Below are 24,176 nucleotides of genomic sequence, written 5' to 3' on the forward strand. Positions count from 1 at the left end.
ACTTCATTAGTAGCAGCATTTGTCCTGCAAGATCCCCATCTCGATTGGTCCTGTCATAAAATATTAAATGTTGTTAGAGAAATTTGTATTTCGTGGTTCCTATGTTGCAGTATTACGTAGTCAGTGGAGTGTCCACAGTGCAACCCAAAAAAGTTTCATTTTTGCCACTAGAGGGCAGGATTGATCTGTTTTATTTCGACCGTGACGCATCTCGAAATGCTGTTAAAGATGCGTAATTAATAAAATACAGTTGATAACCATCACAATATATATATACGAAACAAAATGCAGTCATATTTTTAACTGTTAATATTTTTATGTTCAGTTAATAACTTATTCTTTATGACTTTATTGTATTCTACGCACATTTGGATTTAATTTGTTTAAATATATTTGTGAAAATAGGTATTTTCTACATTTAAAAAAAGCTATTTCTCCCCATATAAATTTTGTAACGTTAATTTTTTGTTTGAATTAGTTGGTTTTATATGTCTTGGGAAAAATTATACTCCCTACTGATAAAAACCCCCAAAACAAAACAAAAAAGCACATATTGTAGTTATGTATTTTGTAGTATATTTTAGTGCATTTTTTAGTTTGTATTTTTTAGCTAAAAAACGTGTTATGAATTGTACTCCCATTTATCTATTTTTTTTTCACCCGTTGTGTCTTGGATACTGCCATCTCTCTTTCCTCATTGGTCGAACGTCAACTGACGTCAGAATTCTTCCAACTGGGTGACGGTGATGCCGTAGCTTCGGCATGGGGGGTCTATCCCGTCCTTGGTACTGTCTCAGATTAGATTTTACTTCGCTACAGAACAATTTATGTGAAAATATGCCCATCATAATTCATGCTAATTATCAAGTGGAGTTTAAAACGGAAGCCTGCATCTTTTTGCTTACTCAAGAAAGCGACCTTTCTAGAAGATGGAGGTGACTTGTGACTGACGGCTATTTGTAAGTAGTAAAAAAAAATCCTCGTTACTTGTTATTCTTCAAGCCATGTAATTTGTGAGTACTTGTTTCGCAGTACAGACGAATCCCTTCTTAAAGATAAAAGTCCACGAATGATATAGCTGATGTTTGTTACACTGTTAAACAAATATGTGCTAACATTAGGATTGTCAGAAGTATCGATAGTGATATGTTTTATTTGGACACAATATTTAATCAGCAGGGCCGAGAACCTGAAGTGGTATTTGCCATGTGGCAAAATGGATTTTGCCATGTGGCATTTTTTTGCCATATGCCAAAATGGATTTTGTCATGTGGCTTTTTTTTTTTTTTTGCCATGTGGCAAAATCAGTTTTGCAAAATGGATTTTGTCATGTGGCATTTTTTGCCATATGGCAAAATGGATTTTGTCATGTGGTATTTTCTCCATATACCAAAATGGATTTTGCCATGTGGCAGTTTTTGGCCATGTGGCAAAATCAGTTTTGCAAAATTGATTTTGTCATGTGGCATTTTTTTTTTTTTTTTTGCCATGTGGCAAAATCAGTTTTGCAAAATGGATTTTGCCATATGGCAAAATGGATTTTGCCATGTGGCATTTTTTTGCCATATGGCAAAATGGATTTTGTCATGTGGCATTTTTTGCCATATGGCAAAATGGATTTTGTCATGTGGTATTTTTTGCCATATACCAAAATGGATTTTGTCATGTGGCAGTTTTTGGCCATGTGGCAAAATGAGTTTGCAAAATTGATTTTGTCATGTGGCATTTTTTTTTTTTTTTTTTTTTGCCATGTGGCAAAAACAGTTTTGCAAAATTGATTTTGCCATGTAGCATTTTTTTGCCATATGGCAAAATGGATTTTGCCATATGACAAAATTGATTTTGCCATATGGCATTTTTTTGCCATGTGGCAAAATCTGTTTTGCAAAATTGATTTTGCCATCTGACATTTTTTTTTGCCATGTGGCAAAAATGGCATAAAAATGCCACATGGCAAAATCAATTTTGTCATATGGCAAAATATGGTTAATTTGAGCTTTTTTTTTTATTATTATTGTAGTGTCGAAAATGGTATCAAGTATTTTTATTTATTTATTTATTTGTTGGCATGTTTTACATTAGGCTTGTCAGAAGTATCGATAGTGAAATGTTATATTCGAACAAGATATTTAATCAGCAGGGCCGAGAACCAAAAGTGGTATTTGCCATGTAGCAAAATGGATTTTGCCATGTGGCAATTATTTTTGCCATGTGGCAAAATCAGTTTTGCAAAATTGATTTTGCCATGTGGTATTTTTTTGCCATATGGCAAAATGGATTTTTCCATGTGGCATTTTTGCTATGTGGCAAAATGGATTTTGCCATGTGGCAAAATATGGTTACTTTGAGCTTTTTTTTTTATTATTATTGTCGTGTCGAAAATGGTATCAAGTATTTTTTATTTATTTATTTATTTATTGGTTAAAGATCAATATCGATGATCGAGACAGATTGTTTTTTAAAAATGGCATCCAGAGTTGAAATTAAAATGTGATGTAGTGTCAATGTTGAAAAACAGTCAACAGATTATCTTTGTTGTTGTGAATTCTGCCACTAACCCAGCAGATTAACCCGATTTCTCAGGCTTCCATATATGATCAAACGGTTCCTGAAAGAGCCCCACGAGGATGGTATTAGATTGTTTACTCTGTGTTGCCATGGGAGAGATGTTTTTTTCCCCCTGCTGCTATAACCCACGTTGTGATAAAGAGGATTAACTCCACACATTCTTTATACTGGATGACAGTAGTTGTAGGACGTTACACGGGGTGCCAGACTAGCTTCTTTAATTTATTTATTTTTTGTTAGTTCCAGTAGCACCAGTATTCCCAACGGCCGGACAATGTAAATCATCTTATAAATCTTGCTAAATTTTTACACAACTCATTTGTGCAATATTTCCAACAACTGGAATTAAGTATGTGCAGTGGTATGAAAAACGTATCTGAACCTTTTGGAATTCCTCACATTTCTGCATAATCTGATTTTTGTCAAAATCACACCGATGAAAAAACAGTGTCTGCCTTAACTAAAACCACCCAAACATTTATAGGTTTTCATCTTTCAATGAGGATAGTATGCAAACAATGACACAAGGAGGAAAATACACAAAATATTAAATTTAATGGTTCACTCACTTATTTCTCCCCCTTCTGTCATCGTTTGCATACTATCCTCATTAAAATATGGAAACCTATAAAAGACCATTTTTTCATCTGTGTGATTTTGAAAAAGATCAAATCACATTTGATGGCGATTTTATGCAGAAATGTGAGAAATTCCAAAGGTTCAGATACTGTAACATAGGTTTGCCAGCAACAACAAAAAATATGCAATAATAATGATTTTTAAAATCATACCATTGGTCAACTGCATAAGCTGATTTTAAGGGGAGGGCAGGGGGGCAAGCCCCCCCCCCCCCCGGTGGCTGAAAAGAATCATTGCACGAAATGGACTTTCCTATATACTGTATATATGCAAGTCGTAAAGCAATAAACTGCAACAAAAATGAATGAAATGAACAAAAAAAAAATTTTTTTATAATGGGTCAAAATTATACCGATAATATGGCCCAAACACAAAAAGGATTGCTTCAATCATACTTTTTCAATGAAAAATTAAGTGTTCAAATGCAAATTTTTCAATCTCAAATATTTTTTCGCATTCAAAAACTTTTTTCAGTGATTGAAATTTTTCTTTTTTTGATTGAAATGATTTTTCTTTTTGAAAATATATTTTTTTGAAGCAACTTATTTTTTGATTGAATAATAAAGACAAAAACCTAATAGCCAAAACACATATCAACATTACTTCAAACAAAAAAAAAACAATCCCCCCCAAAAAATCAAAGAAAAATAGCTTTCACATGCATTTTTTTCAGTTTCAAATTTATTTTTGCATTCAAACACATTTTTTTTTAATTGAAGCGACTTTTTTTTTTGATTGAAAATAAATATTTAATTTAGTCAATCTTTTCTTGTTGAAGCAACTTTTTTTTTGATTGAATAATAAAGACACAAATTTACCTCCATATGGTTCCGCCCAGGGGATACAATTTTTGACTGAGGTAACTACATTGGCACGACACCGGCGGGCGTACTATATTCAATGGATGACGATCCATTGTATCCAAAGTATTGCCGAAGCAGCCTGATTTAGAATTCCCCTTCTAAAATGATGGGAAACAAAAAACACTCATTGTCAACTTATTATTATAAATATTCTTGGAAGTTCATTTTATTGCTGACGCTGCGTTTCGCGGTCATCAACATGTTGTGCCCCCCCTGCCCAGCAAGTCAAACTCCGCCTATGGTCAACGGCCAATCAAGCAGGCCGCGTACTGTATAATTGTCACGGGTGCACGCGTGTCCGTTGTGTGCGGTGCGTAGAAATCTCCCTCCCGATGCCTTCCTCTACCCTCCACTTAACTAGACACAAGGGTATTGCGATAACTAGATAGTAACCTTTGCTAGGTGTTGAAGTCATTTAAAGTTGTGAATCAACCGTTAAAGTTGTTAAAATTGCTCCCGCTATTGCATTAGTTCCCTTCTGTCTTACGTTCAACAAGTTTTAAAACTGTTTCATCATTTAGAGATAGATTTAAGTCAAGATTTTGCTGATTTAGGAGCATTTTAGATTGAAAAAAAAAAAAAAAAAAAGTTACTTAGGTTCGCCAGGAAGGATCTCTACTGCTTTAAGATGGCGGCTGTTTACTAATGCATGTAGTCCTTAAAACATGTTGCCAATGCAGCCGTGTCTGTCATTTGCATCTAGTTCTATAATATGTGATATCTACTGTATCATGTGGGCGTAGTTTGTAGGCTATGGCTACAGTCAGGTATTATTGGAGCCACCTAGCATCGCGTTTGCAATGGCGTCTTCCCCACTCCCTCTCTCGTCTCAGTGAGTCCGTCTCTCTCAGACTTTTTTTATATAACCAACTTAGTAACGCATAGTAACGCACGCCTTTCCTGCCTCAGTAATGGTAACGGCGTTGCCAAGATGAGAAAAGTAATTAATTAGATTACACATTACTGAAAAAAATAACGGCGTTAGTAACGCCGCTATATTCCAACGCCGTTATTAACAACACTGTTAACGTCGCTCAATTGCGGAGGCTAAACATAGGACCTTCAGGTAGCTCGCTCGTCTGCTGAGTGGTGAGTGAGACTAGGGACTGTAGTGAAATGATCGCATCACAGGAAAAAGTGAAATGGGCAGAAGGCACACTAGAAAAATGATTTCATTATCATTTAAAGACTTATTATGAACGGTTTTGTTGTTCTTTTGTTTCATTGTTTTGTATCATTTTTTAAATACTGCTATCATCAAATATTATTTGAATATTTTTCTTGACGCCCTTGACGCTGGTGCGCCCTGAGGCGGTTGCTTAGATCGCCTTATGAGCGGCAAGGGTCTGATTCTACCTATTGGCAAGTGTCTATATAAACTTGATGTGACATAGAAAATATATATTTTCCCCTTGCTATTGATCCATCATACCATTTAACGCTAGAAATCCCAGAGAATTCTGGTACTCCTACTAGTCCCAAACAATAACCGATATGGCCTAGCCCCCATGAAAACCCAGAGGTGGCAAAAATGACCTAAGTGCTTTTGAATTGGCAAGTTCATACGGCCGTTCATATGGAAATGCAACCACTAGACATACATTAACTTCAGACACAATTACCACAATCCATACTCCATGCCCCTGATTCAGTCCTTCTAAACTATCGACACAATTCCTGCTTTACACTCAAATTGCAGTTCTAAAACGCTTTTTTCTTCTTCTTCAAAACAATGTACATATTTGGGCCATTCTTTCTGTTGTTATGTGTGAAGTATAGGAGAAGTGAATTAAAAAATGTGTAAAACGTGTAAAACTTCATAAATAAATGTAGCTTGACTTGAACTGACACAAACAATCACATGAGTCACAGAGAAGAAGCCCAATCAGCCATTGCTGGGGAATATTAGGACTGTTTGTCTTGGGAAAGGCCAAGTCGGCCTCTGCTGGGTTTTCTAGTGTTAATCACACAGTATAAACAGAAAGGGAAAGGACCCAGAGTCATTTTAATGACTAAAATAGGTGTGGGAATGAATGCTTGTGAGTTAGCAGTGAACAAGCATTTCCACACAGCAGTGATTGTCTGCAGTGCAGATGACCTACTTACAAAGGCTGGGCAAGTAAGACACAAACACTCTGCAAGGATCAGGCTAAGAACGAAAGGGTGTTTCTTTATTCTACGGGGCGAACACACTAGGATTAGGGATTTGACTGATTTCTTGCATCTTCCTAATATTTGGATGGCACGTGTGTAGAATTTAACAGGCGGATGTTTCTCCTAAGTGTGACTCCTTGAGCTGCTTGCATTTTGCACGTTCCATGTGTCACAGCAAACTGCATCTAAAGATGTTTGGGTGACTCATCATGAGTCACGTGCGCAGAGGGAAAAGCCCAAGGAAAGATTATAGGTCTGAAGCACGCAATGTAACAAGTTTATTAGGGGAATTTGTAATAAAAAAAAATATTTTTTTAAAAAAAATTGGAATAGTGCTGCAACGATTAAACGATTAACTCGAGTAATTCAAACAGAAAAAAGATTCGAATTAAATTTTGCCGCTACGAGTATTCCTTTAATTAAATTGGCGTTGTAATGGTTTGTTTTGAAAGTGTTTGCATTTAGTTTAATTGATTTGGGTGAATACACTGTCCTCTAGTGGCAACAGTTGATATGGCATAACTCATTTCACATGGCTAAATCTGTTAAGACCAACATTAGTTAAGTTTTTGTTTGAGCTTATGTTTTTTTTAATGCATTCGTAATTTAGTTTATAGGTATATTTAGCCGTTGTTTTGTGGGAATATGTGTTTGAACCATTTGTTAAGAGCATTGTAAAAAAAGAGAAAAATGTTAGCATTTTATAGCATTTAAGTTAGCGGACTTTTGCTATGTAAGTTAGCCAATTGTTCTTTTGTTGTACTTAGATCCTCATTTATTTGTTTTAATACAGTTTGAGGCTAAGATCAGGTATTTTAATTAATTAAAGTGGAATCCTGCTTAGTTTGAAGAAACACTTGGGAATTTTATTTTGTATTCGCATGTAATGCTCTTTTGAAAGTGCAATCTTAGCAAGCCTTTGTTTTACATCTCCTAAAATTTATTCTGCAACACATTAAATGTTCCTAATTTGATTATTCGAACTAAATAGTTGATAGATTCATTGACTACTAAAATAATCGATAGCTGCTGCCCTAGTCCAACCCTCTAGTGGTAGCAGTTAATATGGCATAACTCAATTCACATGGCTGAATCCAGCTGCTCCCTGTTAAGACAAACATAAGCTAAGTTTTTCTTAGAGCTAATGTTTTTTTTTAATGCATTCGTAATTTAGTATATAAGTGTATTTAGCATTTTTTTGTGGGAGTATGTGTTTGAACCATTTGTTAAGAAAATTTTCAATTTTTTTTTTTTTTTTTTTAAATGTTAGCATTTAATTAATACCATTTAAGTTAGCGGACTTTTGCTATGTAAGTTAGCCAATTGTTCTTTTGTTGTACTTAGATGCTCATTTATCTTGGTATACCATTTGATGCTCAGCTGAGATAGTTAAAAGTTTTTGTGTTCCTTATCCGATTTCTCAATTATTCAAACTAACTAGTTCATTGATTCATTGACTACTAAAATAATCTATAGCTGCAGCCCTAAACTCGAATAATTTGATTAGAAAAAAGATTCAAATTAAATTTAGCTGCTTCGAGTATTCGTTTAATTAAAGCGGCGTTGTATTGGTTTGTTTTGAAAGTGTTCGAATTTAGTTTTATTGATTTGGGTGGGTACACTGCCCTCTAGTAACAACAGTGAATATGACATAACTCGATTCACATGGCTGAATCCAGCTGCTCCCTGTTAAGACCAACTTGAGCGAAACTTTTGTTTTAGCTCGTTTTTTTTTAACGGATTCGTAATTTAGTATATAAGCTTATTTTGCCGTTTTTGTGGGAATATGTGTTTGAACTATTTGTTACGAGAATTGTAAAAAAAAAAAAAAAAAAAAAAAGTTAGCATTTTGTAGCATTTAAGCTAGCAGACTTTTGCTATGTAAGTTAGCCAATTGTTCTTTTGTTGCACTTAGATCCTCATTTATTTATTTTGTTATACCGTTTGAGGCTCAGCTCAGGTAGTTTAATTTTTTGTGTTGCGTATCCGATGACTCGATTATTCGAACAAACTAGTTCATCCAATAATCGAATACTAAAATAATCGATAGCTGTAGCCCTAATTTGAAACATCGAAGGAAGCCAGAGTACCTGACAAAATCGAGCACAAGCATGGGGATAGCAGAAATTCTGCCATTCAAATACAAACCATGCAACACACATTGTAGTCAGATCAAATACTGAAACTTTTAGCATGGGAAATAGCATGTGCTTCATGTTTTTGTTTTTTTCTTTTGCAATTCTAGACCTTGAATAGAGGGGTCACCAATGTATGATAGTGGTGACACAACCCAAATTTTCCATTTAGATGGTAATGGAAAAGACTGCAAGGCCATAGATATAAAATAATCAACAGTAACTGAGCACACCTTGTGTGGGACCAAGTACTAACCCTGTGGACAATTCACCAAATAGTACAGAAAGATTAGCAGCAAAAATACTTTTTACTACCGTAATTTTCAGACTATAAACCAAACTTTTTCCCTCATTTTGAATCCTACGACTTATATTCCAGTGCGGCTTATTTGTTGATTTATTTGGGTTAATAGATAACACTTAATTTGACAGCGGTGTCATAAAACAGTCATAATTATAACATGACACTATCATCGGCATTACTGAATGGGTATGACAGATGTCATTAGGTGTCATCCGGCAAATTATGGCTCTAACTCCATTTATGTCTGGCTCGAATCTTGTCCATCCAATTAAAAGTGAGATAATTTGCCGGATAACACTAAATGACATCTGTTTTACGCATTCATGAATGTTCATGACAGCTTTATGTCATAATTATGATTGTCTAATGACAGTCTTATACCGCCACTGTCAAATAAAGTGTTACCAAATACCATAACTAGCAATTAATGAAACAACTGGAACAGTAACTGAAGAAATAATTAGCACAGTACATGAATTTTGATTTTTATTTACATCTGTAGCGCTGAAATGCATGTTGGACGAAAACAATGTTGACAGCAGGTGGCAGCAGAGGTTCACTGTCTCCCCCAAGAGAGCAGTGATGGCCAAATGAAACTTCTTGAAGCAATGAAGCTTTGCAGACAGTAGGTTCAAAGCGTCATAGTGGTTCATTTGGTCTTATGACAGTCTTATGATGCTGCTGTCAAATAATGTGTTACCAAATATCATAAATAGCAATTAATGAAACAAGTGGAACAGTAACTGAAGAAATAATTAGCACAGAACATTGTTATTTACATCTGTAGCGCTGCAATACATGCTAGGAGGCATGTTGGATGAAAACAGTGTTGACAGCAGGTGGCAGCAGAGGTTGACTGTCTCCCCCAGTGGAGCAATGATGGCCAAATGAAGCTTCTTGAAGCAATGAAGCTTTGCAGCTAATTAGTTCAAAGCTTCATGGGGTTCATTTGGTCTTCCGACAGTCTTCTGATGCCGCTGTCAAATTTTCAACTGTAAGTATTCCATAATACACTGAGGACGGCTGTGGCTTACAGTCCAGTGCGGCTTATCTATGAACAAATGTCGTTTTGTCGTGCACCTTGTTGTCTGAAAATTACGGTAACTGAGACAAACTGCGGTAAAAACAAACCTACAGTAGGTATTGTACTATCAATCAGAAGAGGGCAGACACCCACCAAAATCTGACAATCTGAGCATGTCCATTTGCTTGAACTCTTTTACTTAAAACTGTACACTAAGTGTATCGTGGCAAACTACATCCTTTGTTGTATGTTTGCAGGATTTAGCTTCCACAACATGAGGACTGTCGAAAACAATCATCTCAATGTACCAGTATGATTGGAGCGTCCAGTCTCTCGGGGGACACCCTGATTGCGTGCCACTTACCGCTGCTTCCGATTCCTGCATGGCAGCTCCCTGTCCAAGCCCTGTGCGGTTCCAACAGGAGGCCTGGCTCCTCGGGTCTGCCCCGAGCTGCCTCCCTCCCAGAGCAAGACAGGATCAGCCAGGAGCATCCCATTGCTCCCAGTTCTAAGAATTTTTCCAACAGTTTAGGTAGTCTCAATGAAGATCGAGTGGAGGACGATGAAGAGGATGGCAACAGCGATTGCATCTCTGCCTCGTCGCCTGAAGAAACTGGAAAAGAAGAGATCCGAGCAAGAGGAACTCAAAGATCGCACAACTCATTCCTTCCCAATCCAGACCTGGATGAGGACGACGACTACAGTGATGGCGACAACCTTCACAAATATCATGAGGATTCATCTTTTGTATTGCACGGGACTTGCATTTGGAACAAAAGCACTGATGATGATGCGATCGACAGGAACATTGTCTGGGGTTGTGAGGACTTACTGCAGGCTGAAAGACCTCATATCAGCATATCTGACGTCAATGCTTTGGTTGAAATCCCAGATCACATCTCTTGCTGTATCCACAACCAACACAAGTCTTCATCAGAGATGTTCCCCAATTGTCAAACTGATTATGCTAGTGACTCCTCTTGCGGCAGCTCCGATGGGATTCTAGTGAATTTCTGCACCATGTACAACCGGAGCAACAACCCTGCCCTACTTCATGACCTTAACAGCCCGGAGGCATGCGGGTCCCAGTCAGCTGAAGGTTCTGTATTCCTCAACCTCCAACCTCTTCCGAGTGAGCGTAATGACCAAATGATGCAGAGTCCCTTAAAAGAGGACCCTTTAAAGACCACCTCTTGCTGGTCGCCTCAGGATCTTGACTCAAACCACACTCTTTACTCCATTGAACATCAACCACCGCCAGGTCTCTCTTCTTTGGAGGCGTCTGACCTGAATGCCTGTCTTCAAAGCCAAACAACACTGGTCACAAGGACCAACCAAAAGTACTACAAGCTGGTAACGTGTGATCTTTTGTCCCGGTCTCCCAGCGGAACCTGGTCTATCGACACAAGCTGCATTGAAGATCAGAGTATCAGTGGCCCTGAGAACCACGTTATCAGTCCAAAGGTAAGAAGGCAAGACCATAAAGACATGGAGGTATGGCTAAGACTAAATAGAAATCATTACCTATGGTTGTTACTAGGGTTGTTCCGATTATGTTTTTTTGCTCCCGATCCGATCCCGATCGTTTTGGTTTGAGTATCTGCCGATACCGATATTTCCCGATCCGATTGCTTTTTTTTTGGCTCCCGATTCAATCCCGATAATTTTCCCGATCATATACATTTTGGCAATGCATTAAGAAAAAAATGAAAAAACTCGAACGAATATATATATTCAACATACAATACATAAGTCCTATATTTGTTTATTATGACAATAAATCCTCAAGATAGCATTTACATTATTAACATTCTTTCTGTGAGAGGGATCCACGGATAGAAAGACTTGTAATTCATAAAGGATAAATGTGACTTTGTATATTGTGACAAAATATTGCCATCTAGTGTATTTGTTGAGCTTTCACTAAATCATACTGTAGCCATTTAACTTCTGCCCAAATGCATGATGGGAAGTGCAACCATGACTGTGCATAGTGGTACCAATTCATATATCTTCTCTGCGTTGAGAAGTAACATTGGGTGTTAAGGAAAAGATCAACCACTACCATTCTCTCCCACATTGCTTCCCACGATATATCTAATTGTTGAGAGAGGGATTTTAAGGCTTTAACCAATTAAAAAGAGGCTCCAAAAACTGCCAAAATTCTCTCTACTCATTTTATGCTGCCTGTTAGCTCTATATATAGGTAAAACGGCGCCATTATAGATTGAACGCGACAATGCGTGAGTGGGTCGTGCAGCGCATGCGTTAATTGCATTAAATATTTTAACGTGAATAATTAAAAAAAAATAATTATCACCGTTTACGCGATAAATTTGATAGTCCTACTTTAAGCCAAAACTAAAGACTCTGGATTCCGATTAATTAATTTTTAAGCTGTAATTAACTCGATTAAAAATTTTAATCGTTTGACAGCCCTAGTGGAAATGCATCACAGCAAGTTTAGATTTTCTCCGTTCTGATCCATTTCTGTTCCTCTTTCGTCACAGGATCAACAAAGGGAATATATTATGACCCATGATTATCATCTTGCCAGCACTTCTGAAGAGAACCCCCCCTCAAGAACAGACAACCACATCCAAAACAGATGCCAAATGCCCTGTTTACTTTGCTTCAACCATAGCTGTACATGCCAAAGTACAAGCAGTACAACTGCTCCAAAACTTGGAACATCAAACCAGGAACAATGTCAAATTGTAGAGGGTAAGGATCTTCTTGAGTTTTGAGTGCAGGTAAAAATTGTACTATGATTCATTTTGGGTTCTTTCTTCCAGGGACAAGTTTGACGGGCTTGAACAAACCACAGAGGCCAACATCTCTACCGATCCAGCCTATAGTGCTTGATAAACGTCACGCTAAGACCCAACAGCTAGGTTGTCTAGTGGAGCAATATATGAAACAAAAGAACAGCAAGAAGACTTGCAGCTCCCAACCAGGTTTAAAGCTTAAGTCAAAGCCATATCCAGTAGACGACCATTTCTCTATCTTCTTGGGGGATTGTTCCAGCTCTGACACCTGCTCCACTTGCTCTCCAAGCCCAGACTGTGTCACCAGCCAAAATATGTGGTCTCAGCCCCACTATAGTCCAAGGACAACCAAAACAAGTAAAGATTTGAATCAAACCAATTCGAAATTCAACCAAGACACACATCCACAAACTGGTTCGGAATTGCTCCTAGGCCAATGCCAACCGAAGTTTGTTCGGATTCCAACTTACCAGGATCTTGTTAGCCTATCAACCCCAATAGAAAACCATCAAAGACCTGGTCAGTCCCATAACCAGAGCTTTTTTGAGTCAACTTACCCAGATACGTCAGCTCATAACAACAACCCTGATCAAGAAAATATTCTTCCAAAGACCCATCAACCTCAAGGCTTTAGTTTATCAGCTGCACTTTCCTCAGTGGCCCCCCTTTCCTCTTTGGGTTCTTTGCTCTCAATTGCTACTTCTGGTCTAAAACCTCAGCAAGACATCAGTGAGGGACGACATGATGAACCTCTGCTCATGAATGACCTGGCGGCGACAGACATCTCACCTGACACCTCGTATGAGTCGCTGTCAATCAGTCATCTCCAGAGGAGAGGTGAGAACGATTCTGTTAAGAGTGTGCAACTTCTACAGCAGGGCAAATAAGCATTTAGTCAACCACTAATTGTGCAAGTTCTCCTACTTGAAAATATTAGAGAGGCCTGTAATTGTCGACATGGGTAAACCTCAACTATGAGAGACAGAATGTGGAAAAAGAAAACAGAAAATCACATTGTTTGATTTTTAAAGAATTTATTTGCAAATCATGGTGGAAAATAAGTATATGGTCAATACCATAAGTTAATCTCAATACTTTGTTATGTAGCCTTTGTTGGCAATAACAGATGCCAACAATTTCTGTAACTCTTCACAAGCTTTTCACACACTGTTGCTGGTATTTTGGCCCATTCCTCCATGCAGATCTCCTCTAGAGCAGTGATGTTTTGGGGCTGTCGTTGGGCAACACGGACTTTCAACTCCCTCCACAGATTTTCTATGGGGTTGAGATCTGGAGACCGGCTAGGCCACTCCAGGACCTTGAAATGCTTCTTACGAAGCCACTCCTTTGTTGCCCTGGCTGTGTGTTTGGGATCATTGTCATGCTGAAAGACCCAGCCACGTCTCATCTTCAATGCCCTTGCTAATGGAAGAAGATTTTCACTCAGAATCTCTCGATACATGGCCCCATTCATTCTTTTCTTTACAAATATCAGTCGTCCTGGTCCCTTTGCAGAAAACCAGCCCCAAAGCATGATGTTTCCAACCCCATGCTTCACAGTGGGAATGGTGTTCTTTGGATGCAATTCAGTATTCTTTCTCCTCCAAACACGACAACCTGTGTTTCTACCAAAAAGTTCTATTTTGGTTTCATCTGACCATAACACATTCTTGTAGTCCTCTTCTGGATCCTCCAAATGCTCTCTAGTGAACCGCAGACGGGCCTGGACGTGTACTTTCTTCAGCAGGGGGACACATCTGGCAGTGCAGGATTTCAGTCCCTGGCGACGCGATGTGTTACTGATAGTAGCCTTTGTTACTGTGGTCCAAACTCTCTGTAGGTCATTCACTAGGTCCCCCCGTGTGGTTCTGGGATTTTTGCTCACCGTTCTTGTTATTATTTTGACGCCAAGGGGTGAGATCTTGCATGAAGCCCTCGATCGAGGGAGATTATCAGTGGTCTTGTATGTCTTCCATTTTCTAATAATTGCTCCCACAGTTGATTTCTTTACACCAAACGTTTTACCTATTGCAGATTCAGTCTTCCCAGCCTGGTGCAGGTCTACAATTTTGTCTCTGGTGTCCTTCGACAGCTCTTTGGTCTTGGCCATAGTGGAGTTTGGAGCGTGACTGACTGAGGTTGTGGACAGGTGTCTTTTATACCGATAATGAGTTGAAACAGGTGCCATTAATACAGGTAACAAGTGGAGCCTCGTTAGAGCTCGTTGGAAGAAATTAGAATTAATCTGGCTTGTTTGTCGGTGACCAAATACTTATTTTGCACTTTAATTTTTAAATAAATTCTTCAAAAATGAAACAATGTGATTTTCTGTTTTTTTTTCACATTCTGTCTCTCATGGTTGAGGTTTACCCATGTTGACAATTACAGGCCTCTATAATCCTTTCAAGTAGGAGAACTTGCACAATTGGTGGTTGACGAAATACTTATTTGCCCCACTGTAACTGAATGAGTCAAAATCGGTATGAATGATTTGACTTTTATACGTGGGGGTTATCTGTCTGAAAAGGAACTCTTCTGAAAAGGAGCAGGGAAAAAGCACTTTGCTTCAGTGGCGCTTTGAATGCCCTTTAGGGGCTTCCTCTCAAACATGACCTATTTTTAACTCTCCCTGCACGGGATTGGCTGAGCCATCTGCTTGCAAGCCTATGTGAGAGCTGAGAAATGATGCAGTACAAACAGCACTAATGATTAATGAGCATCATAAATATTGGAGTCACTTTCATTCCTTAATGATTGAAATTTGAAGCGAGCAAATCATGGAGTTTGGCAGCGTTGGTGATGTGCCGTTTGTGCGACGTGACCCTAAAGGCAGCGTCAGCATGCATAAAGAATTTACTGTGACATTTGCAGAGGAAAGCTAGCATGACATGAGAAGAAAAAAGCCATTCTCACATTTATGGGATGACCTAGTTATTAGGGAGCAAACAGTAACTGCTAACTTGTTGCTGCACTTGGTGCATTTCATTAAGATAAAAATCCGCCAGTGCGTTAAAGGCCGTTTGTGTCCAAAAATTCTCAGTCCAATCTTTTGTTTGCAGGTTTGCTGAGGTCCGTGAGCAGAGCGGTGGACTTAATCATTGCTCATTTTGGCAACAGCAGAGACCCAGAAGAAAAGGTACATACATACATTACACTTGAGTTTGAATTACACTAATACAAGAGGTTTTCAGGGAATTGCATTACGGTAATTTTCGGACTATAAGCCGCTACTTTTTCCCCTCATTTAGAATCTTGCGGCTAATAGTCCAGTGCGGCTTATTTGATGATTTATTTGGGTTAATAGGTAACACTTTATTTGACTGCAGTGTCATCAGACTGCCATACAGTGCCCTCCATAATTATTGGCACCCCTGAAAAAGATGTGTTTTTTAGCTTCTAATTAGGGCTGTCAAAATTAGCGCGTTAACGAGCGGTAATTAATTTTTTAAAATTAATCCCGTTAAAATATTTGAAGCAATTAACGTACCAAAAGCCCCGCTCAAACATTAAAATGACAGCATAGTGAAAGGTGTACTTGTTGTGTTTTTCGAAGTTTTGCCGTCCTCTGCTGGCGCTTGGGTGCGACTGATTTTATAGGCTTCAGCACCCATGAGCATTGTGTAAGTAATTATTGACATCAACAATGGCGGGCAACTAATTTATTTTTTGATTGAAAATTTTACAAATGTTATTAAAACGAAAACATGAAGAGGGGTTTTAATATAAAATTTCTATAAATTGTACTAACATTTATCTTTTAAGAACTACAAGTCTTTCTATCCATGGATCGCTTTCACAGAATGTTAATAATGGTAATGCCATCTTGTTGATTTATTGTTATAATAAAGAAATACAGTACTTATGTAACATATGTTGAATGTATCTATCCAGCTTGTCTTATCTTTCCATTCGAACAATAATTTACAGAAAAATATGGCATATTTTATAGATGGTTTGAATTGCGATTAATTACGATTAATTCATTTTTAAGCTGTAATTAACTCGATTAAAATTTTGTATCGTTTGACACCCCTACTTCTAATATATATATTTTTTATTCAAATAATATGGGACCTTAATGGAAAAAAAGAGAAAAATCCAACCTTCAATACAAGTGCATTCACTAAGTGGGGAAAAAATCCTACATAAAGAAAAAAATGTTTGACATCAAATAATGTGTGTCACAATTATTTGAACCCCTGGTGTTAATACTTTGCACAACCCCCTTTTGCCAACAAAACAAGGTCTGGGGACTGAGATGGCCATGGGAGGAGCTTGATTTTGTGTCTGGTGAACCATTTCTGTGTAGATTTTCTGTGTAGAGTCATTGTCTTGCTGAAAGACCCAGTGACGACCCATCTGCAGCTTTCGGGCAGAGGGCAACAGATTTTGATTTCAAATGTCCTGGTATTTCAAAGCATTCATGATGCCATGCACCCTAACAAGGTTCCCAGGGCCTTTGGAAGCGAAACAGCCCCACAGCATCACTGACCCACCCCCCTACTTCACAGTGGGTATGAGGTGCTTTTCAGCATGTGCATCTTTCGTGCCACGCCAGACCCAATCTTGGTCTCACACAAAATTACACACGGTCCCAGGCTTCAACTGGGACCGTGTGGTTTGGTCAGATGAGGCCAAGATTGAGGTTTTTGGCAACAAACACTCTAAGCGGGCAAAAATCCCAGAACTACACGGGGGGGACCTAGTGAATGACCTACAGAGAGCTGGGACCACAGTAACAAAGGCTACAATCAGTAACACAATGCGCTGCCAGGGACTCAAATCCTGCACGGCCAAACGTATCCCTCTGCTGAAGAAAGTACACGTCCAGGCCCGTCTGCGGTTCGCTAGAGAGCATTTGGATGATCCAGAAGAGGACTGGGAGAATGTGTTATGGTCAGATGAAACCAAAATAGAACTTTTTGGTAGAAACATGGGCTCTCGTGTTTGGAGGAGAAACAATACTCAATTGCACAATACCCACTGTGAAACATGGGGGTGGAAACATCATGCTTTGGGGCTGTTTTTCTTCAAAGGGACCAGGACGACTGATCTGTGTAAAGGAAAGAATGAATGGGGCCATGTATCGAGAGATTTTGAGTGAAAATCTCCTCCCATCAACAAGGGCATTGAAGATGAGACGTGGCTGGGTCTTTCAGCATGACAATGATCCCAAACACACAGCCAGGGCAACAAAGGAGTGGCTTCGTAAGAAGCATTTCAAGGTCCTGGAGTGGCCTAGCCAGTCTCCAGATCTCAACCCCATAGAAAATCTGTGGAGGGAGTTGAAAGTCCGTGTTGCCCAACGACAGCCCCAAAACATCACTGCTCTAGAGGAGATCTGCATGGAGGAATAGGCCAAAATACCAGCAACAGTGTGTGAAAAGCTTGTGAAGAGTTACAGAAAACGTTTGGCCTCCGTTATTGCCAACAAAGGGTACATAACAAAATATTGATATGAACTTTTGGGTTTTACCAAATACTTATTTTCCACCATGATTTGCAAATAAATTCTTTAAAAATCAAACTATGTGATTTTCTGTTTTTTTTTTCACATTCTGTCTCTCATGGTTGAGGTTTACCCATGTTGACAGTTACAGGCCTCTCTTATATTTTCAAGTGGGAGAACTTGCACAATTAGTGGTTGACTAAATACTTATTTGCCCCAATGTAAGTCCATCACAGTTCCCTCAATTTTTTTTTTTTAACTGTTCACACCATAGATCCGTCTCGGCAACAGCTATCTGAGTGCTATGATGGCCAGTCTGGTTCTGGATCACCTGTGTCCAGCCATCCAGAATATCCTAGAAGACGGACTCAAAGATCACAAATTAGATGTTGTCGTTGGTCAGCGCCGTAACTCCTCCTGGATCGTAGTAGAAGTCTCAACCAAGCCTGGTAATTTAAAAGTATGATTAAAAAAACAACAACAAAAACTCCAAACTTCCCCTTACTCTTGTCCAACAGGTCCATCGACCAAAGCTCTCCACAGCCTGGTCTGCAAAATCATCAACTGTCCTCAGCTTAGCAGCCACAGCATGAGGCTGAAGGCCTTCATTATGGGCTTGCTTAAGTGAGTTTCACCTTCTTTATATCTTTCACTTCATCCCAATGTGAGAAAAGCTACTTACAAAGGCTTTTACTCAACATTTTTCAGCTTGAGAGCTTTGGAATTCTGGCTCGGTCACCTCCACAGTCAAAGACGTGAGTAAACATTCAATGTTATACAGTGATCCCTTGCTACTTCGCGCTTCAAACTTTGTGCTCTCAGCCCATCGCAGATTTTTTCTAATTTAAAAAAAAAATAAAATAAATAGATGCATTATTTTATAGAGCTTTCCGGATCCAATCACGTAGTCTCCTGCAGCTTTTATTGGTCAGGCTGTGCACCGGTGTTGCTTATTAAAGTTAACGAAGCTTGGCAGACGTTAAAGAGCATACAACAGGAGGAAAAAAGTCTTAAATTGCATTATTATGTGAATTAGAATCATATTTTGAGACGATTCGACTATATATAACAATTTAGCAATGTGCAGATGACGAGAAATTAGTCTTTTAATCTGCCGGTTAGCCACGCCTAACATTATATGGCTCTAGCGTCCCCAACAGGTGGATGATGTCAGCGGGAGACTGGGCTCATCGGTTTTACTATTCAGCCCATTGAGGGGAAATTATTCAGAACGAGGAAAACGCGACAAAGAGAACCACAAAATGTGATTGTTTCAGTCTCTTTACTCCAATATTTTTACAGAATATTCTTTTTATCCAAGTATTTTCACCAATTGCTAAATAAATGGCATGTTCATGACAAATAACAGTCTTGTGCTAAATGGGATATGAAATCATAAAAATGCACTTATTCAGGACGACATGGCAAAATGACTCTATAAAGGTCAAAACTGTCGACTTCACCTTTACTGTCGCACCCGAAAGATATTTTATGACACCTAAATCGGACATATGTCATTTCCCTTCCCCGGCTTCAGAGAATGTAAACAAACCAAGAGGCGTGACAGCTAGCCGACATGCTAACCCGAACAGAGTGATGTTTCAAAGTCTTCGAAGCGGTAAATCACACATAACTAGCCCGGATTATTTGACATGACGACTGGGTTGTCGATTGTCTTCGTGGATCAGCAAACCGCCCCGCAGAGAGCAATTTACAGCTCGTTCCCCGGAGGAGGATGGCTGCAGTTGTTGTGCAGCTAACATGCAGCTAATGTGCATGAGGAGAGCTTTTTACATGCCTATCAATGATCAAACGTAAGTAGTCCTTTATTTAAAGAAAGTTTGTAGTGTTTACTAGTGTAATCGCTGTATTCGTATTTGACATAACACAAAACAAGATGTTTACTCACTTCCTCGTAAGTCCAAAGGTCCCACAGTAGTAGGGCTTGTTTTGGCTAATATCCACGGTGAATGGAACCTTTTGAACCTCCAAAAAGGCGCACACGCCTCTCCTTCATACAGCAAGATTTTTCTGCAGCCATTTGGCTGGCGTGATGGGAAAAATGAACGTATTAATCCGCAAAATCAGATGAATCCTTAGTCCTCATACACAACAGTACGCTGTATAGTGAAGAGGACGCCTTCATCCGTACACGTCACAGCGCCCTCCTCCTCAATGCAAGACTGAAGGTGGAAGTCACTCATTTTCATGGCGCGGGATTCAAAAAACTAAATAAATATAGCGATCGCTTCCACACACATCCAAGCGGTCCATATCATTCAGCAGCATAAAATACTGCGTGTATTATGAAATAAACATGCTTTTTTGTGTCACATGCACTTTAAGGTTTGATCTCGCCAGAGATGTTTGAAAGACGAAACTTCAACGCGCCGCATGCGTCAATCATCGTTTGACTTGTTAAACAGTTGCTGTGGCAACTCATTGTGTGTAAGTAAGCAGCTTGAGCGGATTTGAGTGAACTCACTCAATGAAGCATTTCATAAAGACAGGCATTTTTCTACTTGTTTAAAAATAATTCGGTGGGACAGTCACATGTTTAAAACATCATAATTATTACATTTGAAGTGCTTAAAAACTTAACATATACATGAAAGATTTTTTTAAAATTATAATTTGGGGGTAAAAAGTGAAAAAACATGTCTTATATATATGTATATGGCGGAAAACACAGACTGATACAAGACTGAAAAAGCAGTTTCTGCTCTTGCACCCCTCTTTAAAATAAACTGCTGTATTTTAAGCCAAAAGAACTGTTGTGTTTCATAGAACAATATGGCTATATGCCGCCATAGCAGATTCATGGCGCACTAAGCCTCCGAACTATTTTTAATTTGTCCGTTTTACCCTGAAAACCCCCATTTGCAGACGTCGCGCAACTGTTTTTGTTTCAACCCAGCCATAAAACATAGGCAATTAATTATATTCATTGTTCAAAATGTCTGTCATTTTTAGTTTAGTATCATTCATTTATGTCTAATATTTTGTTTAAAAAAAAAAAATAAAAAAAAAACGACTTAAAAAAATTATTGAATCGTGTATTTTAAACTTTTAAATGACTTACGGCACAGTGAAAAATTTGGCGTCTGTAAAAAAGTTACGGATATCTACCTCATAAATTTGGCTTAATTGCATTTTTTTTTTTGTTACTGTCATATTTTCCCCGATTTGTTAGATCGTACTCACTCTGGCCATTTCGAGCTTTGCTGATCCCCTCCGTTGGTTAGCCTGGGGTGGAGGGGTGGTCTCATCAGAGCCAGTCATCGTCCTCTTTCTTGATATCTCGGGACGTTTAGGTGGTTTCGCGTGTACGGCGGGCACCGCATCTGCTTTCAGCAGTAATTTCATAGCAAAACCTGATTTCATTTGTCCATAGTTCGAATAGCTTTCAGGTGTAAAATGTGCACCACACAAAACCCTGCCGGAGGCTGGGTCTGCAAAATTAGCCCTCTTAGCACGGACGAACTTTACTCATTGTCTGCGTAGTCCAGCTCTTTTTCTCGCGTTCGGGAACTCATGGGGACTACATTGCGACAAATGGCTATATTTACACCAAATAGCATGACAGGTTTGAACCATTTTAGCGATTTTTTGATAAAACACGAACGCAACTCTCTCGTCAATAAACAAAGATGGCACCTGCCTCGACCTTTTGTTTCCTTGTTGTGACGTCTCCGCCCCATTCGGCTGCTTCCGGAATACTTTTGGAAATGTTCGTAATTTTCAATCTATTTTTGATAATTTGCTCATTAATGTGATTTATTTATTTTTTTGTTAACTTTATTAATATTTGTTATCTTGCCACATAACGGTTCTATTGATATCTCACAGCCCCTTAGTATTAATATACACTTTAAAATATGAAAACCTATAAATATTTGGATGGTAGTTTTAGTTAAAGCAGACACAGTTTTTTTCATCTGCGTGATTTTGATGAAGATCAGATCACATTTGATGGGGATTTTATGTAGAAATGTGAGGAATTCCAAAAGGTTCAGATACTTTTTCATACCACCGTATATGTTGAGCAATGTTTTTCTGTCTGCACAGGTGTGGTGACTTCACATTACCACGGTTGGGGCTTCCTGTCCATGTCGCTGGGTCGATGTCGGCCTTTGTTTCAGGAACTCCTGCTTCTCCTACAGCCGCTTTCCATCCTGCCCTTTGAGCTTGACTTGCTGCTGGAACCAAAGTTGTTACGTAATGGACAACCGTGCTCGCTGGCGGAGTGTCTTTCACCTTTCACGCCTTTCGCAGGCAACTCAGCCCGCCAGACCAATTTGTATTTGCAGGACAGTTCTAAGAATCCATCTTTAAAGGACTATTGTGAAACCAGCAGGAGTCAGATGGCTTTTACTCCTGCTCCAGAACAAAGGATTGTGAGAGAATGTTTGACAGTGGCAAATGGCTCTAGCCAGAACTATGTGGAAGCTGAAGCTCCAGTAAGCGTAGACTGCAGAAAAATGGAGAAAGACAATGGAGCCACAGCTAGTGTTGAGGTGGAGAGACCCTGCCAAGGTGGACTGCGCTGGGCCAAACTTTTTGGAGCTGCAAATAATTCCACCAGACTGCAAACTTCTTCTCAGAGTCAAGTCAAAGGGTACGTTTTAACATGAATATGATGTGGTACCTTGAAAAACCTAATAAGACAAACATACTTGAAAGACTCGTTGTACAACTTCAATTTCAAGAAAAGTTTTCCCGCAATTGCGGCCATTGTGTAGTCGGTAGCTCAAGTTGTTCTGGGACTGAAGGGTGAGGGGTTTGATTCCTGGCTACGACTGACCACTGTCGAAGTACCCTCGGGCAAGGCACTGAACCCTAATTTGTCACCAATGGATTGGCAGCGCCTTGCATGGCAGCAGCACCATTGGCGTGTAAATGTGTGCGTGAAGGGGTAAATGTGTGCTAATGTAAAGCGCTTTGTGCATAGTAACAATGTGGTAAATGCGCTATATAAGTACTCTCCATTTACCAGTTGTTATTTTTCCAGGTGCGATCGTCCATCAAGGTGGCTGAATCTAGACAGGTCACACTTCGGATTCTTGACTGAATCCATCAAGTCAATGAAGCCTTGAGGCGGTCAGACTGACAAAGACTGCTGTGCGAGTTTTTGATAAAAGGTCTTCCAGACTCCATCCTACAGCTAAGAACACATAGCTCGGGTATTCTGCTGCACTAATCCCAAAGAACCCGTAGAACAAGATTAACAGCTTTGGCAGCCACCCTCATCCTTTGCTTAAATCTAAACTAAGCCAGCTATTAAAAAGTTCATCATTTATTTTACTGTATGTACCGAGTCTTTTTGAAAGGTTTTGACTAGACTGATAGACTGACTCATAACACATGATTTCAAGTTGGAGGTTTTCCCAGAAAGTCAGCGTTAGCCTGAATCAGGTGTAGTGGCAGCATTGGCACTAATGCCCAACCAAGCAATTATGCCACATATCAAAGCAGCTTTTCGTCAACAAGCTGGTCTTGCCATGACAGGTGTGTCATCTAATCTTTTATTTATGGCGGTAATCTTCGGTTATAATAACACACACAGTGCCAATGAAAAACAAAACAAACTAATGATAACATAAGTAGCCTACCTCTTATTTGCTGTGTGGCTCAGTGGTAGAGTAGTTGTCCCCCAACCCAGGGGTTCTGGGTTCAATTCTCCGCCCTGATGAGCTTGCCTAAGTATCCTTGAGCAAGATACTGAACCCCACATTACTCCTGGTGCTGCGTCACCAGTAGGTAGATGGCAATATAGTGTAAAGCGCTTTGAGCGCCTTGAAAGGTGGAAAAGCGCTATATAAGTATACCACCACCTCTCGTCAGGTAATTAGATATTTTTAGGTTGTGACTTTAAAGTAAGCTAACAATCACAAACACGTCCATTTATAGTTACAGATAGCTATAATCTGCCCTATTGTACCCCAAACAGCAGTAATGCTAGCCAAAACATTTTAGCTTCATGTTCATGACATTTTTGTGTAAACAGTTCGATAGCATGTCTTTAGAGATCAGTAATCGAAACGTTTCTTTACTCCAGTAAAATTGAGGTGTTGCCGTAAGAATACACAGCCAATGAAGAGCGAGTGTAGAATGCTAATGCTAACTTAAGCATCCGAGCAGCTCTTTTTTTAACATAGCAGTTAGTTACTAGTACCAAATCTCATAGTTATTGTCTAATTTGAGTGGCTTATTATGAACTATAGTTACAATTAGCCATTATTAGCAATAATAAATGGTATTCACACAGCAAT

At 39.1% G+C, this 24,176-nt stretch overlaps 1 protein-coding gene across 1 annotated transcript; it reads left to right on the forward strand.

Moving 5' to 3' along the window:
* The first annotated feature begins 744 nt into the window (after nucleotides 1-744).
* Nucleotides 745-23,440, forward strand: LOC130906005 (AP-4 complex accessory subunit RUSC2). Its single transcript, XM_057819856.1, has 10 exons — nucleotides 745-959; nucleotides 9,945-11,151; nucleotides 12,198-12,411; nucleotides 12,483-13,292; nucleotides 15,515-15,591; nucleotides 18,179-18,353; nucleotides 18,423-18,528; nucleotides 18,613-18,659; nucleotides 21,973-22,522; nucleotides 22,916-23,440. Exons 2-10 carry the CDS (start codon nucleotides 10,000-10,002, stop codon nucleotides 22,998-23,000), a joined length of 3,216 nt encoding a protein of 1,071 aa, XP_057675839.1. The 5' UTR covers nucleotides 745-959; nucleotides 9,945-9,999; the 3' UTR covers nucleotides 23,001-23,440.
* Nucleotides 23,441-24,176: the final 736 nt, after the last annotated feature.

This window comes from Corythoichthys intestinalis, chromosome 17, assembly GCF_030265065.1.
Source record: "Corythoichthys intestinalis isolate RoL2023-P3 chromosome 17, ASM3026506v1, whole genome shotgun sequence".
Classification (NCBI taxonomy): Eukaryota; Metazoa; Chordata; class Actinopteri; order Syngnathiformes; family Syngnathidae; genus Corythoichthys; species Corythoichthys intestinalis.

Excerpts from the sequence above, each read along its gene's own strand:
- LOC130906005 (XM_057819856.1), top strand. The coding sequence starts at position 10,000 with ATGATTGGAGCGTCCAGTCTCTCGGGGGACACCCTGATTGCGTGCCAC. Across the intron at positions 11,152-12,197 it reads ACCACGTTATCAGTCCAAAG|GATCAACAAAGGGAATATAT; the intron begins GTAAGAAGGCAA and ends CTTTCGTCACAG. Across the intron at positions 18,354-18,422 it reads AGAAGTCTCAACCAAGCCTG|GTCCATCGACCAAAGCTCTC; the intron begins GTAATTTAAAAG and ends CTTGTCCAACAG.